Here is a 22418-nt window from a genome sequence, read left to right as displayed (position 1 = left end):
TTTTTATATGAAATTCTCCCCAAAAAAGATGTAAAAACCAATTTTTTAAAAAATTTTTGGCCAATTTGTTTTCTGCTACCTATGTTTGGTAAAAAAAATCGCAATAAGCGTATTTTGATTGGTTTGCGCAAAAGTTATTGCGTTCACTAACAAAGGGAAAGATTTCTGTCATTTTTGGTGTTTTTTTTTTTAACACGTAATGGCGGCGATCTGCGATTTTTTTTGCGGGACTGCGACATTGCGGCGGACAGATCGGACCCTTGACTGACATTTTTGACACTTTTGGGGGTACCAGTGACATTACTGCAGTAATCAGTGCTATATATATGCACTGTTACTGTAAAAATGACACTGGCAGGGAAGGGGTTAATTTTATTGGAGAGGGAGGGGTTAATGTATGCCTGGTGCTTACTGACGTGTAGGGGGGGAGGTGACTGAGTGAGTCATGGACAGATCGGATGTCCAGCTATGCTGAACAGTCCGATCTGTCACTCCCTGTCACTATGGAGATCCGCCCGCTGTGTTTACACACAGCGGGCGGATCTCCAGACTCGATCCCCGACGATCGGGTAAGAGCAGCGGCGATCGCCGCTGCTCCTCCCCTGGCCCGACTCCCGCTGTGAATGAAAACAGCGGGAGCGAGCCTCCGGCGGCGCGCAAGCGCCGCCCAGAAGGGGGAGTGTCTGACGACGTAGTACTACGTCGTCAGACGATAACGAGCCACTCTGCCGCAGTAATATTACTGTGAGCAGAGGTAAAGTGGTTAAAAAAACAAGAAAGAGGTTTACTTGTGCATACGCATAAATACGCACTTATGCTATAAAGCTCATCTTTGCAGTGTTTCTTTCAGGAATATCTGATGTTCATACATCAGTGCCATGTGCAAACACCCTTAATAAGTGATTCCACTTTTGTTGAGAAAAAAAAAAACAATCCCCTCTGTGTGATTTATGTACATTGCAAGAACTTTAACAAACTTTGTAGCAGAGTCCTACCTGTAGCTGTATGTTCTATTATGTCCTTGAAAGGCTGATTCCTAACTGGGAGTGTCTATGTTCAATCTAATCAGCTGATGCACTTTCTGCATTCTAATGTTGCAGTAGAAAGTTGCAGTGTATGCATCCCTTTAGAAGTAATTACTCCTTAGAGTTCATCTCACCAAAAATATAAATCTTATTGCAGTGGGTGCCTATAAGTTGAATTGTACATGAAGTCTTCTACATTCGAACGTTCAAGTTGCAAACTTTCAAAGATGCGAATATGTGTTTGCATGCGCATTCATGTAAAGCTGTGTACACACGCTCATTCTTTTTCATTTAACCCAGCGTGCTGAACAAAAAATAAAAAAGGAGAGATCGCCATACCAACACAAGAAATGTTAGTGCGGCAATCTCCCTCGCTGTGCCTTTGTGTTCTGACAGGGGGACTCCCCCTGCTAGAACATACTGATCAGCGCTCGCAGCCGTTGTCTGCAAGTGCTGATCTTTGTTGGACTTTACAACAACTTGGACTTACAAACGAGCTCCCGGAATGGAAAAAAAAACAAAAGGTAATTTTTAATAACACTCAATTACAATATGGCTTGTGTAGCATTTAGTCTAATTTTTTTTTTTTTTTTAATTTGCTAAACTTTTTCATGAACGTGAAGATACTCTTTAACCCTTCGACTGCCACCAATGTATGTGTCGGTCCAGCCCCCCCTCCCCCCCCACCATGATTCCTGGCCACTGTGTACCCATGTGCAGACATTGGGGAAGCCACTGGGTTGAAGAGGAGAGCTGCTGATGCAGGAATATCTGTAAATCACACATATGACCACTCCCACTTTTTACTGCTCTTTGTCAAGTTAACATTTTTGGAAGTATGACTGTATACTAAAGAGGAAGGCAGTGCAAGGTTCTCCACATTTTTAGATCCAGAATGTCCTGTAATCGAGGAATGACAGATATTGTAGTTCCAGCACACTGTTGCCATACTCTTTCTGCAGAAGTTAGGTTCTATAAATACATTTTTTTATTTCATTAATTTTATTATTCTTTCATTGAAATTTGTGCATTTTTTGTCCATTGTATTAATTTTCACCAATAATCTATAAACAAGATTGCTTCATACAGTAAAGTGTCAGGAAAAGCATACTTGTTGCCCATAATGATCATTTATATTCTAATCATGTTAACATTTTTTAAATACACAAAGTAAAAAGCAGTTATACAGTGCATGTGTAAGATATTCCAGTTATTTCTGCAGTGTTAGTGTTGTTGTCACAAACTACTCTTTTCCAAAAATTCAAGTTAAAATTCAGTTTCCTAAAATGAATTATAAGTAGAACTCCAACCAAAAATGTATTTCCTCTATCATCTTTTAGAACCTGAGAGAGCACTAGCTCTCCCTTCTATCTAAAAAACATAAAACCAAACCGAGTAAAAGCCCCCCCCCCCTACGTATCCTACCCTCCAGGGTATAAAGTAATGTTTTTTAGGTTGTATAGTTTTTAGAGCCCCTGTGATATCTCACTTGGGGTTGAATACAGGGCAGCACTTGGGAACCTTTTATTGTTGCGCTGGCTTGATCCTCCAATTGTGGAGTATCAGTGAAGGCAGATAGGTGGTTGATAAGCTGATGGCATTTGACATTACATCCAGTGCTGGAATGACATACTTATGGATGCCACACGGCTTGCATAGTGGTGCAAAAGAAAAAAAACAGGGCATGAATGAGGTGCCTATGTGGCTGTACTGTTGAGATGCAGCATCACTTACCTTTGCATGCACCAGGCTGGAGAAGTGCCAGACATGGCAGTACAAAACCTCCAGCAGGTCCTGCAGCCAAAAACAGTGGTAAAAACCAAGGGCAGCTCTGGGGTACTGCGATTTAAACTCGTTGCCTATTTTTTCACATCTGTGTGTTGGATGGCTCGTTATATACATGCTGTGGAAAAAATTGATTTTTGTAAAATCTTACCGTAAAATCCTTTTCTCTTAAGCTCATTGACAGACGTAGTCCTCGTTGATTAACAACAACTCGGGTTATACTGCCCTCTACAGGAGTAGGACTAGACAGGAAAGAAAACGTTCTGGCCACACCCTAGGGGCAGTCCCAGAGGGTATATCCTCTCACTTCCTGCTACAGCAAATCAGTTATGTCACAAAGCAGTGTTTAGAGAATTTAACCCAACCCAACTCAAAAACAGAGGGGCGGGTACTACGTCTGTCAATGAGCTTAAGAGAAAAGGATTTTACGGTAAGATTTTACAAAAATCCATTTTTCTCTGTCGCTCATTGACAGACATAGTCCTCGTTGATTAACAACAACTCGGGACGTCCCAAAGCAGTACCACAAATGAGGGGTGGGATAACAGAAATCAAAATCCAGAAGGCCCAACCAGAGCCAACCAGAAGCATCAAGGACTCATCGAGCAAAAAGATGAGACCTAAGTGAAACACCCAACAAACCCTTGAGGTAGACCAACAGTCTCCTCAGATTGCGGCCTGCAGAACCTTGTGGCCAAAAGAGGCATCTGACGATGCCATGACATCAACTTTATAAAATGTTGTAAAGGTATGAATCGATGATCAAGTCATCGCCTTGAAAACCTGGATCGCTGACGCCTGATGGCGGAAGACCCAGGAGACACTAGCGCCCGAGTAGAGTGCGCCTTAACAGGGAACGGAGGATTCCGACCCTTAATAGAATAAGCCTGTACCACCGTCTGACTGGTCCATCTAGATATGGTCGCGGCAGACACAGGCAACCCCCTTCAAGGGCTATCCGTGATCACAAAAAGTGAGTCCGTCTTACGAAAACAAGTTCGTAGTAGTCAAGTGTATCCTTCTGAACCCCATCCAAGGAGTGTAATGCCAACTCCCAAGGATGGCTAGTCTTAGGACACGGGGAAGGTAACACAATATTTTTATTCAGATGAAAACTCTGAAAACCACTTAGGAAGGATGGATCTGGAAGAAGAACCACCTTATCCCTATGAACCACCAGATATGGGGAACGTCAAGATAATGCGGCCAGTTCTGACACCATGTGTGCAGAAGTAATGGCCAACAAGAAGGCCACCTTCAGGGATAATGTAAGCAAGGGAATCTCCCTAATATCTTCAAAGAGAAGTTTCTGAAGAACCGACCACACTAAATTAAGATCCCAGGCGGTAAGGGTGCGCGCACTGGCGGAGCCAGATGTCGCACCCCCTGGATGAAATTCCGCACCAAGGAATGATTAGCCAAAGGTTTCTGAAAGAAGATTGCTAACGCTGAAACCTGACCCTTGATAGTGCTCAAGGACAGTTTCTGCTCAACCCCTTGTTGCAGTCAGACCAAGATTCGGGTCACCGTATAGGTATGTGGGGGAAATCCAAAAGATTCACACCACGCCATATAAGACTTCCATGTGCTGGAAGTCGCTTTCCTTGCTTTAACTAGAGGTAGGAATAACTGAAGCTGACACTCCCTTGTCCTTCAGTACCTGGGTCTCAATGGCCAGGCCATTAAGCCAGCGATTGTAAAGCAAGATGGAAGATCGGTCCCTGAGACCGCAAATCCTCCCTCAGAGGAAGTCTCCAAGAGACTAGCCTCACCAAGTCGGCGTACCAGGCTCGACGAGGTCAGTCCGGAATTTCCAGAATAACTGGAATTCCCTCCACCTCTATCCTGCGAAGAAGTTCCCGCAGTAACTTGAGAGGATGGAAGGCATGCTGTAGCTGATACTGCTCCCACGGGGCGATCAGTGTTTCTGCTGCGTCCGCTAGAGGATCGCGGGTGCGAGCTACAAACCTCCGCACCTTCCTGTTGAGCCAAGGTGCCAACAGATCCACATCCGGGGTGCCCCAATGAAGGGACAGCTAGTGAAAAACCTCTGGATGAAGAGGCCATACCCCTTGATCCAGAATCTGATGGCTGGAATAATCTGCCTGCCGATTTCCCACCCCCGGAGTGAACACTGCGGGGAGATCCGGAACAAACTGTTCCGTCCAATGAAAGATCCTAGTCGTTTTGATGGCCACCAGGACACTCTAAGTGCCCCTTTCTTGACATAAGTCACGACCGTGGCATCGTGCGATTGGATCCGAATCAGGCTGCTCTAGAGCTGCTCGGTCCAGTAAATCAGACAAAATCTGATCGCTCTCAGTTCCGATACCCTATTGGTAACCTGGATGCTATCGGAAGAATGACTTCCCCTGGTTGAGCATCAGAGACTTCCTGGTCCGCTCGCTCAACCGGATCCGACAAAATCTGATCGCTCTCAGTTCCGATACCCTATTAGTAACCTGGATGCTATCGGAAGGAATGACTTCCCCTGGTTGAGCATCAGAGACTTCCTGGTCCGCTCGCTCAACCGGATCCGATTGTCCAGGAAATCGGAATTCTGATTCCATTAGAAAAAAATCTCCTTCAGGAGAATTCGGGTATGAGACTGGGTATACGGTACTGCCTCTAAGAAGGCCACCATCAGTCCCAGCCAATTGACGGACAGCAACATCCGAATCGTTGACTGAACCTTCTGGAGTTTCTCCGCAAGGAGAAACTTTCTTGCCCAGGATGTATCCAACATTAGGCCCAGATAGTTCAGTCTCCTGGTGGGAACCAGGGATAATCTTTGGGAAAGCGAAGAAAACGCTGATGTCCTGCGATGATGGGGATATAAGGATAGGCATCCTAAATGTCTATGGACGCCAGGAACTCCCCCTGATGCAGGGAGGCCACCACTGTTCGGATGGACTCCATCTTTCCCCAAGTCCAGAATTGGACGCACCTTGCCCTCTTTCCTGGGCATTGTGAACAGGTTCGAATAGAACCCCTGAAACCGTTCAATGTTAGAAGGGAAGAATCGTACCGGTGGAAGTGATCGAAGCTCGATCCTGTATCCTGACCGTATGACCTTGCGAACCCCTTAGTCCGGGGTTCTGGCAAGCCATGGATCCAGAAACCGGTGAAGACATCCCCCCACCCCAGAGATGGGTAGGGGCGCATCAGGCTGTATTCTTCAGGCTTGGCTGAGCCGGACTTTTTGTTTAGCCGACCAGCGCCCTTTGAAAAACCCTCTGAAGGGGCTTTGGAGGGTTTCGCCTTATCGCCCGCCCTCGCGGAACGAACAAACTCTTTATGAGCAGAAAGGGAAGGTCCTCGTTGGTTACGAGGTCCTTCTTATCCTAACAGTCTGTGGCAAGACAGCAGGTGGTACCGTCTATCCTTTAAAGAGGGATTCCTCAAACGGATAGCGCCTAGCCATGCGTTAGGAAATAACAGGGGTTCGTTTCAAAACGACCCCATTTGGGTAAAGGAAAATCCTTCGTCCTTTTGGTAGGCTAACAAGTACCAAAAAAGAATTTCAGTCTCAGCTACCTCTGCCGGTGTAACCTCAAGACTAAAGGTTTCCCGGACGGACACAACTAGTGCATCCACCACTCTTGTGCTATGGCGGAGGCAGAAACGTTCTCCTCACTGCTGAGGAGACATTACCTGAGACAACAGCCCCATAAGAGGGACCTGCAGCTGCATTGACCAGCTCCGAATCCGTATCTGAAGTATCAGATAAAAAATAGGGGTAGGCGGGGGTCGCTTCTTGACCCCCGTCCCTGACAGGCCACCTCCACCCGGAATACCAAAGACTCCAAAACTGCCGATAATGCATTAAAAACAAGTGGGGTACTGGAGGGTCCTGCAGCCACCTTGAGGGGATCAGGTGGGGATACCTATGCGGCAGGGTCAATGATTATACAAGACATTTGCCAGCGACAAAAAATGACAAAGTAAAAAACTTTTTTTTTTTTTTTGTATCCCCCAGTCGCAACAGCGCCCCTCAGTGTTACCTGCCTTTTTGGACCCCACAGAGAGAGAGAGAGACCCCAAGGCTCATCCCTGATGCACAGAAGTTTTCATCAGCTTGCTCAGTGCTGTCCTGTTACAGACAGGAAGTCTTTGGCCCTTTTTCCTGGGTAAAGGAGGCGGCTCCGCCCTTAACACGCCTTCCGGCGCCTCCCCCTGGCTCCACGAGGTGTTTGGTCACCTCAAACATGGCCGCCCCAATGCTGGAGACACGAGGCTACGCCAATATGGCGGCCTCGTGTGCTCTGCAAGACAATGGCGGCGGCCTGTTAGGATAGCGGCGGCTTAGCAGCGGCCTGCGGGATGCTGTATTCGGCCTAGCGGCCTGCGGGAGTGCATCGGCCCCCCCAAACTTCACCCTGGATGGTGATCAAACTGGCCGGCGGTACCGGACCCTGGCGGGCCGCATGCGGTCCGTGGGCCGTCAGAAGGCAGCCTGCCCTAGCTGGAGGAATGCAATCTGGACTGCAGTTATACATGCATAGACATCGCCCTGTGAACCTCTGACAGGTAGGATACCTTATGCTACCACAGTAATATTCTAGTACTGCCACTGACTTCAGTCATCTTTACAGTTTTGAAATGACATTAGATTGTCAGCTCCCAAACCAAGCCTCCTGGTTTCTTGTTCACAAAAATCACACTCAAATAGGGGGATCTGTGACATGTTATAGGATAGAGGGGAGACCCATCCTTACCATTTCAGAGAGGGGCCCGCGTTCACCACAAACCCATCAGGGGGAAAAGGGGGAACATACTACTCACCATACCGGAACCAGGCGGGCGCCAACTCCTGACAGTACCCCTCTCCACCAGGGTGGGAGGGCTGTCGACCAATACGGACGCCGTGACTCATGGTCATTGGCGTTTAAGCGAGACGTTTAACTCGCAGGGTCAGTCCCCGTCCAGTGGGACTATGTCGCGGCCGACCCAGCGCGGAGCTATGGCCTGCACGTGCTCGTAGGCGGAACTGGGGTGACCACTGGATCTCAACATCCAGTCCGTCGCCCAGTTCCAGCTTTCTTGCTTGAAGATCTCACAGGAACACTGGAGAAAAAAGCTGTCTAAAAAATCTTTCTAAGAAAAAAATCCTGCCAGGACCGAAGATCCTAGCAAGGCATCTAGGACCTTACTCCTAACTAGACTAGAAAAAAACTGATTTGCTGTAGCAGGAAGTGAGAGGATATACCCTCTGGGACTGCCCCTAGGGTGTGGCCAGAACGTTTTCTTTCCTGTCTAGTCCTACTCCTGTAGAGGGCAGTATAACCGAGTTGTTGTTAATCAACGAGGACTACGTCTGTCAATGAGCGACCGAGAAAGTTCTATTGCTCTTCCAACAGAACTGATTAAAAATGTAGAAACTGTAGCTGCAGGTTATCCGGTTCTTATTTAAAATTTTAATTTGATGCCTGTATTCACTAGATTGCTGGGTCAGCTACAGTTTGGAGCCCTGATCCAGCAGGGAACATCTGACAGGGTGATTGTACAAAAATTGATCAGTAGATAATTTGTTATGGGGGAGAAAATTAAAAAATGTACCTCCTGCAAAAGGAAGTAAAAGCAACTCCTTCAACTATATCCAGAGTCTGTTAGCCCTCATGAAATTAGCCATAACAGCAGTCACAATGGCTCTTCATTTCACTTTACTGCAGACATGTATAGCAACATCTATCAGTATCCTGGGATTAGAAACCGAGTTCATTAGATTTCTGAACTCCTCGTGCCCCCAAGATGGTTCAGACCCTAGCATGGTGAGAAGATCTGAGCAGTTTAGCAAGGGAAGCCTTAGGTCTAGAGTAGTGGTCTCCAAACTGTGGCTGGGGGGCTAGATGTGGTCCTTTACTTGCTTTGATCTGGCCCTTGGGGCACTATTTCATCCACTGGTACCAACAATGTGGCATAATTACCCCCCCCCCCACTGACACCACTGAAGGGGCACAATTCCTCCGTGTGAAACCACTGATGAGGCACAATTCCTCCCAATGACAACAAAGATGTTTTTCCCACTGATGTCAGGAACTTTTCTACTCCCAATGGTAACAGTCTGGCCCCCCTAAAGTCTGAAAGAAAGTAAACTGGCCCCTTTTTTAGAGAGTTTGGTGACCTCTGGCCTAAAAAAACGCATTCATGATTACTTTTAGGGTCCTTTCACACAGGCGTTCCACTCAGCAGACTCTGCTTTTGCTCAGCGGTGGATCGATCTGCTCTATGGGGAGATCGGATGAAAATGGACTGCCTTTCCGTTTTTATTCTATCCACCAGACGGATGGAAAATAGGGTTACCATCCATCTGAATTTCATGAACAGGACCAAATCAGATAGCAGCTGGTGTCAGCGGACATGTCAACGTTGACTTCCGCTGCCCCATAGGGGTGCATGAAGCATACAATCTGGTCTGCCTGAAAAACTGACAGGTGGACCGTGTTAAAGGGGCCTTACTTTACGACTTGATTTATCATATTCACTATTCATTTTGTATGTAATTGACTGTATATATATTTATGTGGGTGTATACACATATATATATATATATACATATACATACATACACACACATACATTTTTTAAAATTATGGTAAAATTTGGAAAGTATTTGATGACTTACCACATTGGGGTACCATCAGGTTGATATCGGTGAAACTTCTACAGACAGGTGTTGACAAAGGACTAGTCTTGAGTATTCAAAAGTAAAAGTAGCAACTCTATCTGTATATCTGGATAAACTAGCCAGTGACTTATTTATCAGACAATTCCTCGTAGCTAGGGCACACTGTATGCTCATTGCTAAGAAGCTGTATCTCCTTGGGATCTGACATTTGAAGAATTCTTTTAAAAACGGCTCTTGTGCTGTGGGACAATAATCAGATATAAATAAATTACTTTCCAGCTATAATTACAGCCAGAAAGACAGGGGATTTCTAAACATTCTCCATTAAGGATTCCTACATGTGGATAATGCAAAACAAGCCTATTTTGTGACCAGACCCTATGTATTTACCTTAAGTAGTACATTATATACCTTTCACAGATCACAGAAAGTATTTTTATCTATTTTTTTAAAACCACAGAAAATCCTAAGGAAAAGAAATTCCAGAGACTCAATAAAAGGGTGTCTGTTAGAATGCGTTTATATAACCAGATAAATTCTTTCCCATCATGCACCATGTTGGTTGAAGCCTATATCAATAGGAGACAAGGGAAGGGGGGTGGATTGGGCTCTTGATAGGTTTTTGTTTTGTGGTACTCATAGGAGGAGGACCCAATCATCTCAGGTAGCAGCCCAGGAATATTCTTAGAAAGATCATTCCCAGTCGGTCTAACTTAAAGGTCATCCCTTTAGATTGTGGGAGAGTGGGGAATGGATAGGACCTCTGCCAGGTTTTTTGTGCTGCCAGTGTCCCTCTTGTGAAATTCTACTGTCCTGTTAATGGACACACAGGTAGCAACATAAATCCGATTACTTTCTATGAGTAAAATTGCTTTCATTATGGGGCACAACCCTGTTAGAGAGATTCTCTGCACTTCCTGCCCCAATGCCACAACAGGAAGTAATTGAAAATCTCCACAGTGTGGATACAAATAGCAATACAAACCTTACAGAGATTCTAAACTTTCCCCACTTTATGGAAAATTAAAAATATTTTGGCTGGTACTGTACTTAAAGGGATGTATCCATACTCAACTAATTAAACAAATTCTCTACTTACCCAAAAATACATATTTGTCAAAACAATAGTATAATGAGCAACCAAGTCATGGTGTAAAATGTTAGAATAAGCAATTAATTATTATTTAACATTAAATGGTGAGCAAGTCTATTAAACAACTCCAAGTAAGAAATACAGAAAATTATTCTTAATTATTAACAAAACAAGATGATGAAAGAGTAAAATAGATTACTGGCAAGCTAAAAGTACCTTGTAATCATACACCTAAAAACAGACTACTCGGATCAGAGAGGTGACATCAAATTCTCCAGACTTCATAAAATAAAGAGACAATTCTCCATAAAATGAAGAGACCGTTCTCCTAAAACAGAGATAAATGTCCCTAGTGCCAGTATATCCTAGTATTTGTGCAGGTGAACCTACATATTTTTTGCTGCCTCAGAAGATTATACAGGGGGAGATTTACTAAAACTGATGCACACAGAATCTGGTGTATAGTAATCGACTTCTAACTTAAGCTTGTTTAATTATGCTTTGACAATAAAAACATAGAGGCAGATGGGTTACTATGCACAGCTGCACCACATTCTATGTGCACCCGTTTTAGTAAATCTCCCCATAGAGTTACAGTTTGACAAGAGAGATTTGGCATTTTGGCAGTGCCTTGTATTTTGATCATACCATATTTTAGTGTACCTGAAGTCTATCTAGAATTTTATAATGGCAAAAAATCCCTTCTTGTTCTACACAGAAAATACTTTTTTTTTTGGGCAGGCAAATATTTCTATTTCTTAGAAAAAAAATCTGTAATCCGCATGCCTTAAGAGGACAGCTATAACCTTTGTCACTTGGGCATTGGTTAGTTGTGCTGTATTTTATAGCAGCTACCCAGGCTTTCTTTTTAGAACTTCAAGCTTCATAAATTACGTTAATTTAGTTAAATTGCATAAAAAAATTAGTGGCAGTGTTAAACCCTCATCTGCAGCATACATCAGGTGGATATATAAAATATATGGCTACTGATTTATAGAAGATCAGTTTTTGTTCAGTCACTGTCACCACTTCTGTCTTAGATTGCACCCAGTCCTGTGATTATCACAAGTCGCGTGTCGGCTTCATTGAGAAGCTCTAGGGCACTTCTGGAATGAAGGCCAAAAGAGGCCACAAATAGTACAACATGCGTTTTCCTGGAGCTGGCATGGAAGACTCTGATTTAAATGTTCCTCTGTGCATTATTCTTTGTGACACAGGTGACAGTACTGATGTTTCATAATCCTCCAGAAACAGTTGACAGCCAGGTCACTTGTCTTCACTGTCAGATGGGCTGGACTCACGGGGTAGAAGGTGCCGCCGACTTCTTTCCCATAGTCTGCTGACATTGGCAGTCTCTGTCTCACTGCTACTTGTGAAGCTGTCCCGAAAACTAGCCAAGGGAGGACGTACCTTTGCACCCTTCTGAGTCACCGAGCCTTCTATGGCTTTACGGAGCTGAAATAAAAAAGGATTTAATCACAAGGCTTGTTCACACTTGTCTGTTTTCCTGCAGTAAACTGCACTGATTTAGCTAAATTAAAATGAAGAAGTCTGAAGTACTCGTACATTCTGTGTTTTTTAGTACAGTACGGGACACAGTAAATGTTTCATAGACCATCAATTATACGCTGCTGCCTCCAGGTGATTTGACACTGGCAAAGCTGTGCTGGGTCTGCTCCCTAACGTTCTCCATATAACTCTGCCAACTCCGTGAGACTCCAGTTTTGTAAGCAAGCAATAAGGAGATCATAGAAAAGAGGGTAGGGACCCGTGTTCTGTTATGCATGTCAAGATACAGGAAGTATGTCAAAATTCCTCTTTATTGTACAATACAGGACACCGGAATCAATTTATAGACAATGGGATGTCCAAAGGATATCCAAAAGCAGCACTAACAGGCCCACAGAAAAAAACATAAGGCGGCCAACAGGTCCAAAACACACTGTTCACAGTAAAAGCATGTCTCTGCTGGAGCAACTGCAGAAACCCAACAGCCACTTAGCAACCATAGTTTGGGAGAAAGTGAAAAACAATTTTCAGATTTAAGGGAGGAGGGGGCTTTAAAGGCCCCCGAACCCAATCTCAATGGGGAAATGGACTCAGGTATGGAAGGAGGGTTCCCTTGTTCCCAAAGGGTGAAAGCCCTGTGTGGGGGGGGGGGGGTGTTCGGATTGACCAACCAGACACTGGGTGAGAGAGAATTGCAGCAAGGAATGAAAGGGAAAAGGGGGGGGGGCATGCAATACAGCCATAGATTTCATGCCTGACCCTTAAACCCATTAGGGAAGCAGGAGGCGAGATGTTATACTGGCTGTCAAGAAAAATTAGAAGGTTCCAATGGACTGCAAGCAACATGGAAGTAAGGAGAACACCAGCCTCCAGGCTACCCTATCTCCAAGTTGAGTCAAAGATAAAAGGTACCGCTGCTGATAATCCAGAAGCAGGACTGGATCTTATGAGGGTTCCCCAGAAAGATAGGACTAAAAATGGCCACAAGGTCCTACAGAAGTCCCAATGGGTGAAAGAAAAAGTCCTCTGCAGTACAGCGCAAGGAGTGCAACATTTCAAGAGATAGGGAGAGGGTGTATGAGGTTGGCCAGGATCTCCATGGTTCTAATTGAAATGCTGTAAGCCAGGCCAGGTCAAAGTATATATAAATGAGGAACGAGTATGAAACTCAGGATGAGGTTCCCCATCAGACCACTAGGTAAAGAAATGTTGCAAAAAAATTACAGGTCAGGGTGAATCAAACTACCTGAATGGGGGTGTAAGGGGGCATTCAATGCAAGGATGAGATGCGCTAATGTAGTTAATATCTGGGTAGTAAGTATATCAGAAAATTGCCTGGCTGTTGTGTATCCATAGACTAATGCCCCTTTCACACTATCCGTCCGTCGGACGGATTCTGTTTTTCTCAGCGGGGGATCGAGCCGCCGATCCCCCGCTGAGCAGGAGGATGACAGCTGTGTCTCCGCTCTGTGTGCTCAGTTCCCCATGCATCTCTATGGGGGAAATCGGATGGGAACGGACCGTCGGTCCGTTCTCATCCGATCCGATCCGCTGGATGGATGGAAAATAGGGTTTCCATCCGTCCAGATTTGACAGATCGGATCGTATGTCAGTGGACATGTCTCTGCTGACATCCGATCCCCCATGGAGATGCATGGGGGGACCATTCAGATCCGCCAAAAAAACGGACAGGCGGATCTGAACGGTCCACCTGTGTGAAAGGGGCCTAAAGAGAATGGCTGAGCAAGATAGGTCAGTGTAAAAACTGCTATGGACCATGGGTGGAGATGAAGGGGAACCACCCAGAAAACCTTTGGAATAGGGGATTTGCAACCCTTTCTAATACAATTTGGCAATAAGCCATCCTGCACCAAGGTCAAGGCCTAGGCAGGGGAAGACAGAACAGATGCTCTGACCTAGAAAGGGCCAGCTGGCTATCTGCAGCCATGGAAGAGGAATTAAAAGGGTGCGCTGGTGCTCAAGACAAGGTCTAAAGACTAAAGCTAGGAAGGACATACCATGACAAAACTAGAAATTTGGGGCTCTAAGTTGGGAAATTCACATCCTCAAGTAGAGGGGATTAGGTACAGATAACCAGAGAGTAATGACCTTTCCCTGTGCTGTCTTAAGGAGAAGCTGCAATGAATAGTGTTGACAAGAAGGTCTCAACAAAAAAAATTTTTTGAGACAAGGCCAAGACTGCCTAGCTTGAGAGGGTGTCTAGTTAGACCTTAGTACCTAGACAATAAATCTTTAGCAAAAAAACTCCCAAAAGCATGTAGGGATTATAGAGAGCAGCAGCTGTCCAAGTTCTGGATGACAGAATTTAGGTGTTTGGAGGCCTAAATCCACAAACTCTGAGGGATTCCCTGGTTATCCCAGGGGTTGAGGAAGAACACGGTTGTGACGTGAGTCACTTTGGTTGGGGGGCTTGTGGAACCCAGATTGCTTTAGGGAGGTTGGGAGACTCCTCGTCCAGTTTCCCCAGTTCTTCCTATGTGTAAGTCACCCTGTGCTTATTAGGGTCACAGGGTGACCAAGAACCCCAGTCAGGTCTGCTCTGCACTAATCAGACTCTTGCTAGTGGGGTGGGGGTTTGTTGTTGTTGAATACCTGCATTCCATTGTTCTATTGTTCCTGTCTGCCTATAGTAAGCTTATTATGGGATGTGTATGTTTGTGTGGCTAAGGGGGAGGGGTTGTCAGATTGTATATCTCTGTGTGCATGTGTTTTGAATAAACAGTTTGATTCTGGTTGACTTCAAAACTTGTACTGTCTAGTTCTTGGGGTAACTATAGCCAGATTCACGGATCCCGTGTTCCAGAGCTTAGGAAGCAGGTTACTGGCGGAGATACCCAGTCGCGATGTCCGGATTCAGTCACATTGGTGGCAAACGGTGGGATGCTTCCTGCAGTCTGGGACATCCAAACCTCCACCGGGATCTAAGATTGGGATAGCAGACTTTGGTCGCTACAACAGAGATATGGACCTGACATCAGAGTTTGAGGGGGTGCTGCGGATCGCCCTTTCAGTATACCCCAGAATGGTGTCTGCGGATCAATACCTGGAGCTCAGGCAGCAGATTCGGTAGGGGCTCTGGAGTGGAGCCCTCCAGCTTGCTGGTATATACCAGGGCAAGTGCTTTCCAACACCTGGGGAACGGGCCAGTGATCAACGGAAGTTGCGGATGGCATTCCTGGGAGAGCGGCCCCAGGAGCAATGGGTATCCGAGTTGGACAGGCTGGTCCAGCAGGAGATAGAGCTGGACAATCAGTATCGGGCTCTGCAATGGCATGCAAAGCAGAAATATTTAGGAGAGACATCAGAATGCTCTCCGGAGGGATATGACTTTGGTGGTCCTGGATTGCTGTGGGAGAGCCTTACAGATGTGTTTCTGTTTGGTGATGAAGGGGAACCTACCCTTGAGGACCTGCGAGAATACAGAGAGGCTATGCTCGGTCCCACAGGGGTCTCAGAGCTTGAATCTGATCTAGAACACTTGCTAAGGAAAGAAAAACATCTGGAAAGGGCATACAGGAAACTGCTAGAACACATTCAGCAGCATGCCTATGAGTCGGCAGTGGAAACTCCGGAGATTGCTGTTGCCAAAGCTAAAGTGCTGACAACAGGGCAGAGCTCTGCTAGCCTCTGCCCAGCACCAGTAACATCTTCTGGAGTCCACAGACAGGAGATGGTAAATCTCGATCCCCAGACACCACCAGAGACTGGGGATTTAATAGATTTTTCAATTGGGGAGGAAAAACCCGGTGGATCTCCTGCAGAAGAGCGGACTTTAGAGCATGGTGCTGTGGACCCTTGCATACAACAATCGGTGGCCCTGAAGGATTTGTGCAAGGTCACCGATGTTTCGATATACTTCTCAGTGGAACAGCTGGCAGCTGGGCAGAACGCTACTGGCCTCTGCCCACAACAGTCACCTTTGCAGGAGCTCCAGGAAGAGAATGCAATCGGCACCTCACAACTGTAGCTTGAGCTGATATCAGTGGATGGGACTGCCGTATTCACTGACAGCAATCCAGCAGAAGAGCTGGAAACAGGGCAGAGTGCTGCTGGCTTCTGCCCCCAACTAACAGATGATGGATTTCCTGTGGTAGTGGATGGGACTTCGGTTTCCACTTACACAACCCCAGAAAAAGGTCTGGCATTGGGACAGGAGGATGTCAGCCTTGTTGTACAAGCACTGGCAGATTTTCATCGAGAAAAAATATATGAGACTACTGTCTCCACCTGGGTACCCCAGGGATGCTGGGTAGCCGGCCCAGATCCCCAACAGCATGATGCAGTGAGCCCAGTCACCCTGTCTTCTCTCCAGTGGCTAAATGGACTCCAGGGAGAAGGACCAGTCCACACTTCTCCCCAGCAGGGGTTGTGTTCTACGAGAGAGGCAGAGGTTGGCTGGGTGAGTAGTGATCTGTTCTGGACAATTTGTTTGGGGTACTGTGTGGGTGCAGACATTGGGGGACTGGAACTACAGACTAACTTCGAAGTCAACCCGTTTGGGGTCTCCTTCTGTGTTAGTCTCCTGCCGAAAGGGGAGACATGTGACATGAGTCACTTTGGTTGGGGGGCTTGTGGAACCCAGATTGCTTTAGGGAGATTGGGAGACTCCTCGTCCAGTTTCCCCAGTCCTTCCTATGTGTAAGTCACCCTGTGTCTATTAGGGCCACATGGTGACCAAGAACCCCAGTCAGGTCTGCTCTGCACTAATCAGACTCTTTCTAGTGGGGTGGGGGTTTGTTGTTGTTGAATACCTGCATTCCATTGTTCTATTGTTCCTGTCTGCCTATAGTAAGCTTATTATGGGATGTGTATGTTTGTGGGGCTAAGGGGGAGGGGTTGTCAGATTGTATATCTCTGTGTGCATGTGTTTCGAATAAACAGTTTGTTTCTGGTGGACTCCAAAACTTGTACTGTCTAGTTCTTGGGGCTGCACTGCATTCATGTAAATCTATGGGAAAGCGCAGCTAACCCACTTGAAACCCACGGATTGGCTGCATTTAGCCCAATGTGTAGCGGGACCGCTCTGGGGCAGTGTGAAGCGAATACATTTCTGATGTCAGGGGTTTTCTTCTATTCTAGCGAAGGCAGTTTGCGGGTTATTCTTTCCTCCTGTCCACTTATCCTTGAAAATCTTCTCTTACTGAAAACATTGACTATTCCCTTCACCATGTGCTTGGGTTGCTAGATTACCGGTGTGACGGAATCGGGAAACCGCAACTGGGTATCTCTGCCAGTAACCTGCTTCCTAAGCTCTGGACTACCTCAGTACCCAGAATGGTTGGAAGGTGGATATGAATGCCTAATTTGAATAGAATATTTTTATATAAACGTAACCTGTTAGGCCAAACAGTGAGACAATAAAGTTAGAGAAAAACACTAAGAGTGCAGATCTCTGTACACTTGTGCTTTATGAGCTGCTTGTGTGCAAAGTACTGTGGTATGTGTTGTAGGACAACAATGTAGTGTACACTAAAGAGCAATCAAGACATGTAAACCATGAACCAGGCATATCCCCAAAGGTAACCATTAGGTTCTGGGTACCATGAGAATGAACCACAACCCTAGATTTGCTTAGCGCCCTGCATCTAAATACGCTTGTTGTGCCACGTTCCAACGTGAGTGCCCAAAGCACAAGTTACAGGCCAGTCCAGTGGCGATGGGGTTTGGGTACAGTTCCCAAGGTGTGCACAAGAGTCTCCAACTGGGAACATGCTAATGAGCAATTGAGACAGTAAGCACTTAGATCTTGATAGAAGTGTCAATTGAGGGAAGTAATTAAATGTAGTGAAAAAATAGGAAATTCGTCTTTAGAAGAAGGCATTCATCACCTAGGGACTCTAGTAAATCCTCCTGGAGTGGGTGGAGTTATATGGGGAACATTAGGGGATGGACCCAGTGATGCTTTGCCAGTTTCCACCTGAAAGTAGTGGCATATAACCCATAGCCTATTATCAGTTCCTGTGTCCTGTACGTTATGATAAATATATGCATTTCTAATAAAAAATCCCATTCATTATAACGCTGTTGAAATAAATGGAAAAAACAGAAAAACAAAAAACGTACCTGGAGGTTGTATGCCATTTAGACAAATCTGCACTATGAAAAATTCCTATTCTCAATGTTACTCCCTTACTTTGCCTGAAGTGCATACTGCCTCCCAGCCCCAAAAAAAGGGTATAAACATGCTTTTAAAACACACAAAAATGTGCACAGGTATAAAAAGACTCCTAGAGTAGAACTATGAACCAGAACCTAGAACTAGAACCTGAACTAGAACCTCCCATTAAAACATATTTGCATACATATACTGTACATACTCACAAATGTTTTGCCTTGCATTTCTATTTTAAACTTAATGGGTTGTTTTACAAGGTAAAGGTTCACATATACTTTCATTTCATCAAGGTAGTTGTGAGCATTGTCCCATTAATTGTAAAATGTATGTTTTTAAAATTTTAACTGGGGTGTCTTGAGATTTAGTATGAAAAAGGGTTAAGAAAACTGGATATTTGTACTTACCGTAAAATCCTTTTCTCTGAAGTTCATCGACAGACGCAGCTCCATATCTTCTTAGACCATTGGGTTATGCTCCTCCCATCAGGAATAGGACACCAGGCAGGAAAAAGCTTTACAATGCCTATTGGGGCTGTCCCCGCAGGCACAACCCCACATACTCTGCTACAGCCTCTAGTTTCATTGCAAGCAGTGTTTAGAAGACAAAAAACCCATTCACTCAGAAACAGAGGGGCAGGTGCTGCGTCTGTCGAACCTCAGAGAAAAGGAATTTATGGTAAGTACAAAAAAACAGTTTTCTCTATCGTTCAACGACAGACGCAGCTCCATATCTTCTTAGACCATTGGGATGTCCCAAAGCAGTATTTTCATGAGGGGTGGGAAGACAAGGCAAAGAAGAACGTAACCCCCCCAGAGGCTAAACGTAGCCAACCAGGTAATATGGAGCTCAACCAGGAACAACTGGAGCTTATCTAGACAAAACCTACACCTTCAAAGAGAACAAAAAAGATTCTCTTTAAACAGCAGCCTGCAAAACCCTGCGGCCAAAGGAGGCATCCGAAGATCAATTTTGTAGAATTTTGAGAGAGTGTATGCACAATTGACCAAGTTGCTGCCTTGCAAACTTGCATCACTGACGCCTGATGGTGAAAAGCCCAAGAGGCACTCAGCGCTCTAGTAGAATGCGCCTTCACTGGGAAAGGAGGAACGGTCAGCGAATAAGCTTGAACAACCATCTGCCTGATCCATCTGGAAATGGTCGCAGCAGACGCAGCCAATCCTTTACTAGGTCCCTCGGTAAGGACAAAAAGAGCATCTGATTTTCTAAAAGACTCAAAGACTCAGTGGCCCAGGTAAACCCTGATCGCCTGAACCACATCCAAAGAATGCAAAGCAATTTCCTTGGGATGCTTAGACTTGGGACAGAGTGAAGGTAGCAAAAGGTCTTCATTCAAAAGAAAATCAGAAACCACCTTAGGGAGAAAAGACTGATTTGGTCGTAGTACCACTTTATCTCTGTGGATCACCAAATAAGGTAAGCAACATGACCACGCCGCCAATTCAGATACTCTGCAGGCAGAAGTGATAGCAACCAAAAAGGCAACCTTCTGAGACAATGAGAGCAGAGGAATCTCCTGAATGTTCTCAAAAGGAGGCTTTTGAAAAACAGATAATACCAGATTTAGATCCCACAGAGGTAGTGGGGACCGTCTTGGAGGAGCCATATGGCGCACTTCCTGAATGAAGGTACGAATCAAGGCATGCGTAGCTAACGGGAGTTTAAAATATATAGCCAAAGTCGACACTTGGCCTTTGATAGTGCTCAAAGTCAACCCCTTTTGCAGAAAGACCAAAACCCTAGCTACTGAAAACAAGCGAGGGTGCACCTTCAGCGATTCACACCATGAAATGTACGATTTTCACGTACGATTATATATCAGTCAGAAAGACCTCTATCCCTCAACACCTGGCTTTCAACAGCCATGCCATTAAAGCCAGCGACTGTAAAGCAAGATGGAAGATCGTACCTTGAGACAGCAGATCTTCCTTGAGAGGAAGTCTCCAAGGAGTATCGGCGACCAACCTTACTAGGTCTGCGTACCAAGACCAGCGAGGGCAGTCTGGAGCCACCAGAATGACCGGTATCCCGTTCACCTCTATCCTGCGTAGAAGCCTCGGCAGGAGTTTCAGCGGAAGAAATGCATAAATCAGCCGATACTGTCCCCCAAGGAGCCACCAGTTCATCTGTGGCGTCGGCCAGAGGATCTCGAGGCCTGGCTACGAACCTCTGCACCTTCTTGTTGAGACAAGAAGCAAACAGATCGACCTTGGGTGTCCCCCACTGAACACACAGGAGATGAAACACCTCCGGGTGTAGGGACCACTCCCCTTGATCCAACACCTGACAACTCAGGTAATCCATTCGCCAGTTTTCCACACCTGGGATATGCACAGCAGAGAGAGCTGTAACAAACTTTTCAGCCCAGGCTAGAATCTCGGCCACCTCCCTGGCCGCCAAGATACTCCTGGTGATTGATGTAAGCCACTGCCGTGGCATTGTCCGATTGAATCTGCAATGGACAATCTTGCAGACGAGTCGTCCAGTGGCTCAGACAAAAACTTTATCGCTCTGAGCTCCAAAACATTCATCGGCAGTTTGGACTCTTCTTTTGTCCAGGTCCCCTGGGCACAGAGCTTCCCCAGTACCCCACCCCAGCACGACAGGCTGGCGTCCGTGGTTACCCCTGTCCAAATTAACAGGAGGAAGGACTTGCCCTGATATAGTGCTGATGAATGAAGCCACCACAACAGAGCAGATCTTGTGTTGTGGCTCAACCGAATCAAAGTGTCCAAGGACTTTGGATCCTTGTTCCATTTGACAAGAATCTCTGTTTGCAAAGGTCTTGTACTGAACTGAGCAAACGGCCACAAAGGTTGAAACCATCAGACCCAAGGCCCGCATGCAAGTTCGCAGAGAGGACAGGTTGTTTGCCAACAATAACCAGATCGCCTTCTGCAACTTTTGCAGCTTGTCTGGGGGAAGAAAGACCCTAGCCAAAGCTGAATCCAGAGTCAGGCCCAGATAATCCAGTCTCAAGGAAGGCATCAGAGCGGATTTCTTGAAATTGATGTTCCACCCGAACTCCTGCAGGGATCTGACAGTGATCGCCAGGTTGCTCATTAGTGCTGAATGAGAGTCTGCTCTCAATAGGAGATCATCCAGATACCCCAGTACCGCAATCCCCCGTTGACACAGCAATGCCAACACTCGGGCCAATACTTTGGTAACCACCCTGGGGGCGGAGGCAAGACCAAAGGATAACACCACAAACTGATAATGCTCTACTGCTACTGCAAAGTGAAGAAACCACTGGGGTCCAGCGTAGATAGGGATGTATAGATATGCGTCCTTGATATCTATGGAGGCCAAAAAGTCTCCCACTACCACACCACTACCGTTCGAATGGATTCCATGCGAAACCTCTGTACCCACACAAAACGGTTCAGAGCCTTGAGGTCCAGAATTGGACGCACTTTGCCTTCTTTTCTGGGCACAGTAAACAGGTTTGAATAAAACCCTTGAAAGCGTTCCTGAGAGGGAAATGGCACAATCCCCCCTTGCGACAGCAGATTCTGTACCGGCTCTCGTATATTCCTTAACCGGTCTGGAGATAGGCGCAGATTGGACAGGAAGAACCTGTCCGACGGACGAGGCCGGAATTCGATCTTGTACCCTGATCGAATCAGTTTGTGAACCCATTAGTCCTGAATCAAGGAAGTCCAAGGTTTCTTGAATGAAGTGAAGATGTCCCCCCACCCTTCCCGCACTGAAACTATAAGTGCTTCCACCAATGCATGTTCCCGCGCAGCTGACGAGGACCGTTCCTCTTCACCATCATAATGCAAAGACACCGACCCCTCAGGGTGGGGTGCGTCTGCAGCGGCCATATCTGCCTCAGAATCTGAGGAAACTACAGAGGGAGGTGAAGGCAGAGGACGTTTGCGGCTAGGAACACTTTTACATACAAAATATACCTTTGACACCAGGCTTTCCAAGACTGCTGTAAGGGCAGACAGGGGCTGCAACCCAGAAGGTTCCGCAGCCGCACCTAGGGGGTCTATAGGTGAAAGTTTATCCTGGGACTCCATTTTACACTGAGATGAAAATAATGCAGTGTCACTTTAAAAGTCGCTAAATCGCGATCTCAGTGCTAACCAAGTGGTACACCAAGCCCCAATCCAATACAATCTGATTACGTTACCAACCGCTCAGGAGACTGCCAGCATGTTCTGTGTAACAAAAAGTAAAACGATCTTACACAGGAAATAGAAAGCACAGCCT

The 22418-nt window shown here is 46.0% G+C and overlaps 1 protein-coding gene across 2 annotated transcripts in view; it reads right to left on the bottom strand.

Moving 5' to 3' along the window:
• Positions 1 to 11300: 11300 nt before the first annotated feature.
• The window catches only part of CLCN2 (chloride voltage-gated channel 2), a 684072-nt gene continuing 672954 nt past the window's right edge, over positions 11301 to 22418 (bottom strand). For both annotated transcript variants that reach the window (XM_082249904.1, XM_082249905.1), the window contains one exon: positions 11301 to 11986. In XM_082249904.1, the coding sequence (XP_082106030.1) occupies positions 11798 to 11986 (189 nt within the window). In that variant the 3' untranslated portion in view covers positions 11301 to 11797. The remainder of the gene's footprint in view (positions 11987 to 22418) is intronic.

This window comes from Pelophylax lessonae, assembly GCF_965119305.1.
Source record: "Pelophylax lessonae genome assembly, chromosome: 3".
Lineage (NCBI taxonomy): Eukaryota > Metazoa > Chordata > Amphibia > Anura > Ranidae > Pelophylax > Pelophylax lessonae.
Note: the sequence above shows the minus strand (reverse complement) of the source record. Positions and strands in the feature narration are given on the sequence as shown.